The sequence below is a fragment of the Sardina pilchardus genome, chromosome 20 (genome assembly GCF_963854185.1).
Source record: "Sardina pilchardus chromosome 20, fSarPil1.1, whole genome shotgun sequence".
In the NCBI taxonomy this organism is placed as follows: Eukaryota; Metazoa; Chordata; class Actinopteri; order Clupeiformes; family Clupeidae; genus Sardina; species Sardina pilchardus.
Genome location: NC_085013.1, coordinates 5,840,407 through 5,848,441, shown reverse-complemented (window position 1 = coordinate 5,848,441; position 8,035 = coordinate 5,840,407). Strand labels below are relative to the sequence as shown.

General features: G+C 38.6%; 1 protein-coding gene across 1 annotated transcript; it reads right to left on the bottom strand.

Moving 5' to 3' along the window:
* Window positions 1-920: 920 nt before the first annotated feature.
* On the bottom strand, window positions 921-5,987 carry LOC134067876 (mucin-2-like). Its single transcript, XM_062523341.1, has 7 exons — window positions 3,470-5,987; window positions 3,140-3,204; window positions 2,881-3,056; window positions 2,635-2,750; window positions 2,078-2,142; window positions 1,767-1,909; window positions 921-1,456 (listed from the first exon to the last, which is right to left on the bottom strand). The coding sequence occupies exons 1-7, from the start codon at window positions 5,846-5,848 to the stop codon at window positions 1,365-1,367; spliced, it is 3,036 nt and encodes a 1,011-aa protein (XP_062379325.1). The 5' UTR covers window positions 5,849-5,987; the 3' UTR covers window positions 921-1,364.
* Window positions 5,988-8,035: the final 2,048 nt, after the last annotated feature.

The following is an 8,035-nucleotide window of genomic DNA, read 5'->3' as shown; positions in this document are numbered from 1 at the left end:
AAGATTTTCCTGACAATTACCAACATCATCTGATTGGGGGCCACGTCAGTGTTCAAGAATATGAATATTTCTGAAAATGCAGTGTTTATTTTTTTCTATTTCAAGTACTCTATAACTAAACACTTCAAACAGAAAGTGCAAGTCTTTTTGTCTCGTTTTAGACACCTCTCAGAGCAACCTTAGCATCTAAATGATTTTATGATAAAATAAATATGAATACAAATTATAAAACAAACAAAAAAGCATGAAAACAGATGTGTGTTCCACACCAAATAAATATATTTTCCTTTTAGAACTTATTTAAACCTGTCAAACTTTATATTTTCCTTTCATTACTTATTTAAACCTGCCAAAAAAATGAGATTTCAAAAAGCCACGACTTGTGACTTGAAAAGTGGTCAGAGATAAAGGCCAACTGTAAATGTGAAAATCCTTGAGTATGAACAAAAGTTGGACAACGGTAACATACGTTGGATAATTATATTCTAAGTCATAGTCTCCCTGTATATCCTGCTGGTGACTCCACTGAGGCATATGTGTTAAGATGCGAGCCAGTAACGAGAACTCAGAAATAAAAAAGAATAAAGAACTTTAGACTGTTTTCATTGTTTATGTTGAGACAATGAATTGGTTTTAAACTGAGGCCAACCCCGTACCTTTGGGAAAAACACAAGCAAGTGAATGAGTCAAGAGTAAGAGTGAACACATAAGAGAATGCCATGCTACCCAGTGCCATGATGCTCAAAATGAGTTATCAGTGCAACTGCAGCAACGTTCATTGAAACAAAGGGCTAAGAATCAACAATAAATCAATTCTAAGACAGAGATGTCCTTTAATAATAATGATAATAATAATAATGCATTTTATTTATATTGCGCTTTACATCAAATCAATGATCTCAAGTGCTACAATGCATACACACACACACACACACACAAAAAGGATAAAAGTAACACCATAGAGGAATTTAAAACTAGCATATAAAATTAACCTAAAATCAGCATATAAAAACAGATAAAAGTATTTTAGTTAAAAGCTTTTCTAAAAAGAAGACATGTGATGTGCTTCTATGCCTGCCTCTCCCTAATACAATGCAAAATCCTTTTGAAAATGAAACAAAAACAAGACTTTAAAGCAAAAACCTTACAATATCTTTATAACAAGGAAGCAAAGAAAATCAGGTGACGCTTTTTTGATGTGATTTTTGCAGGAAGGTAGGATTCATATCCAGTCTTCTGAATGAAGAAAGTAGGAATATTGATGTCAGTCAGTCATGCAGAACTCCTCCAACAATACGATGGTCAAAGATTTCTCTTCACAATAAAAGTCTGCACCAGCAAGGTCAGGTGAGAGATCTCAAAGCTCACCAGGGCAGAGCCACATAGAGCGATATGAAGGTAAGCCCAAGGGCACTCAAGAGGTTAATCTTGTGACTGAGTTCACCTGCTGACACCACTGTGTGTGTGTGTGTGTCTGTGTGTGTGTGTGTGTGTGTGTTGGGGAAGAAAACAAAGGAGATAGTTTGATCAGTCTCAATATGTCAATTAAAATGCATTTTGTATCAAACAGAATGGAAGGTGCCTTTGAGCAGACACGCTTGTTGAATTGTGACACTCTTCTGTTGATATTTTTAATTTAATTTAATTTAATTTAATTTATTTAATTAATATTATTATTAGTATCATATCATCAACATCAGAAGTAGCAGTGGCATGCATAGGCCTACTATATAGTACCACTTGGTTTTTAAAGCACATCTGCCTACCTGTGCCATTGATGGAGATGATGGTAAATGTTAAATTCCCACTCTCTGCAGCTCTGGTCAACGTAGAAATAATCTGTATGTCATTGGGGATTGTGGAGTTGCTGGTTACTAAAATGTCCGCCATATGGATAATTGATCCGTTACTGGTGAAAGGAAAAGGGAAAAACCAATAGAATCAAAAGCCAATAGGCTATCAAGATGAATGTTCGTCACATTTCTTCCCATCTACACATACAGTATACGGACACACACACTACTAGAAATATAAAATCTGTAGGATTTTTTTCCCCAGTGTGTAGTTTTATGGTTACCTGAAGCTTGTTGGTGACAAGCTTATGAAATCTGGTTGAAAGTCTTCAACAAAAAACGGCTCAAGCTATAGACGTCACAAAGGCAAAAAGGGACAGAAAACAAGTTTAAATGAATGGCTAATATGCTGAACAAAACATAGACCCTTTGTTTGCTATCATTTGTCATGAATTAAAGTATGAATTAAAGTAGAATATGAAAGGTTTCTTTTATGCACACAAAAAAACGTTTTTCTCCTAAATGTTGTTCACATTGATGATAATGCATCCCATTGACACTTGATGCACAACAAAATATGCATGATTATTACACGTATTTCCTGTGAACTGGTCACAATAAACAGCCATTCTAGAATATGTAATTTTGTTAGAAAGTTGATGCCACTTCTCTCAATTTTGAAAAAAAGTGCACTGGCATGCCAGTTAACTGAATGTAAAGGTCCTCATTGATAAAGATTTTGACAAAATTGGTGCACAAAAATAGTCTTAATATTTTGTTCAGTGTAATTTCAGAAACCGTAATCAGCAAAAACTCATCACGACACACATGGCAGCTATACCTCTTTTTTGATGAGTGAAGCTCTGGTGTGGAAGGCGTTGGAAGTAGATACCGAAAGATCAGCAATAAACCTGTCATTGGTTCGGAACTGGGGAATAGCTCTTGAGCGGGGTGCACCTAGAAAACACACACAAATGTTATGAAGAAGTAGTATGGGAACAGACTGGACCAAAATCTGGACCCAATTTATTATTGTTCACTCTTTGTTCGAAATTTGTTTGTTATGAAAGAATAATCATTTTCTCACTTGTCACAGATATGGAATCAGGAACCACAGTCAGATTAAAGTCTGAAGTTGAGTCATTTATGGCTTGAGCCAAGGTTTCAACAACATCGCTGCTTTCAGGACGGGGTTCAGTTGAAGTTTCATTGAATTCAATGTCAACATCTGCCTCAACATTGTCTGTTCGAGTTGGAGAAAGCCTGTGAAAATGTCAAAACAATTCTCTTAGTCTCACCAAGTACCTTGCTTTGCCACTGTGGTTTACCTCATGTAATAGATTTACCTGAATGCGATCACAATGGCCCGCAGAAACAGACTTCCGTAGCGTTGTCGATAGATAGAGCCACACTATTCAAAAAGAGAGAAACAAAAGAATATGAATGAAAAAGTTAAAATAATAAGCCTCATCTTATAATTTCTGCATTTTAGTTGTTCGCATTTCCTCTTTGTTTAAAATATGTGTGAGATTTTAAAATTCTTGATTAACTTTAACCTTTAACCATTAACCTTTACATTTCAATACAAAAGGAAACCTATTGCTGCTTGCAGAATACAAACTCAGGATTTATTGTTTGACTTTACACTTCCTTTTTCTTGAGCAAGGAATACTTACTGCATTTTCAATCGGCCTTGCTTGTTGCTGGAACTCTAAGCTCTGTGGGTCAGCAAGACTTTGCTGAAATTCTATGACAAAGACCACTCGAATTGCAATTAAAAATGCAGGACGTGATGGTGGTCTAGTTGTAGTGCTAGTTGGTGTTGTTGTTGTTGTCGTCGTTGTCGTCGTCGTCGTTGTTGGTGTTGTTGTTGTCGTCGTCGTTGTTGTTGGTGTTGTTGTTGCTGCTGTCGTCGTCGTTGTCATTGTCGTTGTAATGGGGATAACAGTTGTAGTTGATTTTGGTGCTCCAGTTGTAGTAATTGATTCTATTGCTCCAGCTGAAGTTGGTTTTGTTGCATCAGTTGTAGGTGACACAGCAGGTATAGTTGATTCTGTTGCATCATTCGTAGTTGAATATGATATTCCAGTTGTAGTTGATTCTGTTACACCGTTGGTAATTAGTTGTGTTGCCCCAGTTATGGTTGTTCTGTTTGTTGTTGCAATTGGGGTAGCAGTTGTGGTAGGGGATGCTGTTGCACCAATTGCAGTTGATAGTGGTGCTCCAGTTGTAGTAGTTGATGCTACTGCTCTAGTTGAGTTTGATGTAGATGCACCAGCTGTAGGTGACTGTATTACAGCAGTTGTAGCTGATTCTGTTGCATCCGTTGTCTGTGATTCTGTCACTTCAGTGGTAGTTGATTGTGTTGCACCAGCCATGGTTGACTGCCTTGCTTCAGTTGAAGTTGATTGCGTTGCAGCAGTTGTAGATGAGTGAGTTAGACCAGTTGTAGTTGATTCTGTTACACCAGTGGCAGTTAATTGTGATGTTCCAGTTATGTTTGTTGTTGTTGGTGTAGCAGTTGTGGTAGGGGATGTTGTTTCACCAATTATAGTTGAAGATGATGCTGTTGCAACAAATGTAGTTGATTGGGGTGCTCCAGTTGTAGTAGTTGATTCTATTGCTTCAGTTGATGTTGATTCTGTTGTACCAATTACATGTGATTGCATTACAATAGCTGTAGTTGATTCCACTTCATCACTTGTAGGTGACAGTGTAACAGCAGTTGTAGTTGATTCCGTCACTTCAGTGGTAGATACTTGTGTTGCTTCAGTTGAAGTTGATGGTGTTGCAGCTGTTGTAGATGACTGAGTCACACCAGTTGTAGTTGATTCTGATACAGCAGTGGCAGTTAATTGTGATGTTCCAATTATGTTTGTTGTTTTTGTTGTTGTAATGGGGGCAACTGTTGTGGGAGGGGCTGCTGTTGCATCAATTGTAGTTGAATGTGGTATTTCAGTTGTAGTTGATTCTGCTGCATCAGTTGTCGTAGATTCAATCAGTTTAGCGGTAGTTGATTGTGCTTCATCAGTTGTTGTTGATTCTGTCACTTCATTGATAGTTGATAGTGTTGCACCAGTCATGGTTGACTGAGTTGCTTCAGTTGAAGGTGATGGTGTTGCAGCAGTTGTAGATGTCTGAGTTAGACCATTTGTAGTTGATTCTGTTACACCAATGGCAGTTAATTGTGATGTTCCAGTTATGTTTGTTACTGTAATTGGGGTAAGAGTTGTGTGAGGAGATACGGTTACACCAATTACAGTTGAAGATGATGATGTTGCACCAAATGTAGTTGATTGGGATGCTTTCCTTGTAGTAGTTGATTCTGTTGAACCAGTTGTAGACGACACAGCAGGTTTAGTTGATTGTGTTGCATCATTTGTTGTTGAATGTGATATTCCAATTGTGGTTGATGCTGTTACGCCAGTGGTAAATAGTTGTATTGCCCCACTTATGGTTGTGGTTTTTGTTGTTGTAATTGGGGTAGCAGTTATAGTAGGGGACAATGTTTCACCAATTACAGTTGAAGATGATGCTGTTGCAACAAATTTAGTTGATTGGGATTCTCCAGTTGTAGTAGTTGATTCTATTGCTTCAGTTGATGTTGATTCTGTTGTACCAGTTACATGTGATTGTATTACAATAACTGTAGTTGATTCCGCTTTACCACTTATAGGTGACACTGTTACAGCAGTTGTAGTTGATTCCGTCACTTCAGTGGAAGATAACTGTGTTGCTTCAGTTGAAGTTGATGGTGTTGCAGCTGTTGTAGATGACTGAATCACACCAGTTGAAGTTGATTCTGTTAGAGCAGCGGCAGTTAATTGTGGCGCTCCAGTTATGTTTGTTGTTTTTGTTGTTGTTGTAATGGGGGCAACAGCTGTGGTAGGGGCTGCTGTTGCATCAATTGTAGTTGAATGTGGTATTTCAGTTGTAGTTGATTCTGCTGCATCAGTTGCCGTTGATTCAATCACTTTAGCGGTAGTTGATTGTGCTTCATCAGTTGTTGCTGATTCTGTTACTTCATTGATAGTTGATAGCGTTGCACCAATCATGGTTGACTGAGTTGCTTCAGTTGAAGTTGATCGTGTTGCAGCAGTTGTAGATGATTGAGTTAGACCAGTTGTAGTTGGTTCTGTTACACCAGTGGCAGTTAATTGTAATGTTCCAGTTATGTTTGTTGTTGTAATTGGGGTAAGAGTTGTGGTAGGAGATACTGTTACACCAATTACAGTTGAAGATGATGATGTTACACCAAATGTAGTTGATTGGGATGCTTCCCTTTCAGTAGTTGATTCTGTTGAACCAGTTGTAGACGACACAGCAGGTGTAGTTGATTGTGTTGCATCATTTGTAGTTGAATGTGATATTCCAATTGCGGTTGATTCTGTTACGCCAGTGGTAAATAGTTGTGTTGCCCCACTTATGGTTGTTGTTTTTGTTGTCGTATCTGGGGTAGCAGTAGTGGTAGAGGATGCTGTTGCACCAATTGCAGTAGATAGTGGTGCTCCAGTTGTAGTAGTTGATGCTACTGCTCCAGTTGAGTTTGATGTAGGTGCACCAGTTGTAGGTGATTGTATTACAGCAGTTGTAGTTGATTGTGTTGCATCTGTTGCAGTTGATTCTGTCAATTCAATGGTAGTTAATTGGGTTGCACCAGCCATGGTTGACTGTATTGCTTCATTTGAAGTTGATTGTGTTGCAGCTGTTGCAGATGAGTGAGTTAGACCAGTTGTAGTTGATTCTGTTACACCAGTGGCAGTTAATTGTGATGCTCCAGTTGTGGTTGTTGTTGAAATTGGTGTAGCAGTTGTAGTAGGGGACGCTGTTACACCAATTACAGTTGAAGATGATGCTGTTGCAACAAATGTAGTTGATTGGGATTCTCCAGTTGTAGTAGTTGATTCTATTGCATCAGTTGATTTTGATTCTGTTGTACCAATTACATGTGATTGTATTACAATAGCTGTAGTTGATTCTGCTTCACCACTTATAGGTGACACTGTTACAGCAGTTGTGGTTGATTGTGTCACTTCTGTGGTAGGTGATTGTGTTGCTCCAGTTGAAGTTGATGGTGTTGAAGCAGTTGAAGATGACGGAGTCACACCAATTGTAGTTGATTCTGTTTGAGCAGCGGCAGTTAATTGTGGTGCTCCAGTTATGTTCTGTGTTGTAATTGGAGTAAGAGTTGTGGTAGGAGATACGGTTACACCAATTACAGTTGAAGATGATGATGTTGCACCAAATGTAGTTGATTGGGATGCTTCCCTTGTAGCAGTTGATTCTGTTGAACCAGTTGTAGACGACACAGCAGGTGTAGTTGATTGTGTTGCATCATTTGTAGTTGAATGTGATATTCCAATTGTGGTTGATTCTGTTACGCCAGTGGTAAATAGTTGTGTTGCCCCACTTATGGTTGTTGTTTTTGTTGTTGTAATTGGGGTAGCAGTAGTGGTAGAGGATGCTGTTGCACCAATTGCAGTTGATAATGGTGCTCCAATTGTAGTAGTTGATACTACTGCTCCAGTTGAGTTTGATGTAGATGCACCAGTTGTAGGTGATTGCATTACAGCAGTTGTTGCTGATTCTGTTGCATCCGTTGTATGTGATTCCATTACTACAGTGGTAATTGATTGTGTTTCATCAGTTGCAGTTGATTCTGTCAATTCAATGGTAGTTGATTGTGTTGTACCAGCCATGTTTGACTGTATTGCCTCAGTTGAAGTTGATTGTGTTGCAGCTGTTGTAGATGAGTGAGTTAGACCAGTTGAGGTTGACTCTGTTCCACCAGTGGCAGCTAATTTTGACGTTCCAGGGGTGGTTGTTGTAATTGGCGTAGCAGTTGTGATAGGGGATGTTCTTTCACCAATTACAGTTGAAGATGATGCTGTTGCAACAAATTTAGTTGATTGGGATTCTCCAGTTGTAGTAATTGATTCCATTGATGTTGATTCTGTTTTACCAGTAACATGTGATTGTATTACAATAGCTGTAGTTGATTCCGCTTCACCACTTATAGGTGACAGTGTTACAGCACTTGTAGTTGATTGTGTCACTTCTGTGGTAGGTGATTGTGTTGCTCCAGTTGAAGTTGATGATGTTAGAGCAGCGGCAGTTAATTGTGGTGCTCCAGTTATGTTTGTTGTTTTTGTTGTTGTTGTAATGGGGGCAACAGCTGTGGTAGGGGATGCTGTTGCATCAATCGTAGTTGAATGTGGTATTTCAGTTGTAGTTGATTCTGC

What these genes read in the sequence shown, in the direction of transcription:
- LOC134067876 (XM_062523341.1), bottom strand. Translation starts at nt 5,848, where the DNA reads ATGATTGGTGCAACGCTATCAACTATCAATGAAGTAACAGAATCAGCA. An exon ending in GCCATTGTGATCGCATTCAG is followed by an intron (nt 3,057 to 3,139) that starts GTAAATCTATTA and finishes ACATTTTCACAG; the next exon opens with GCTTTCTCCAACTCGAACAG. An exon ending in TTGTCACCAACAAGCTTCAG is followed by an intron (nt 1,910 to 2,077) that starts GTAACCATAAAA and finishes TCCTTTCACCAG; the next exon opens with TAACGGATCAATTATCCATA.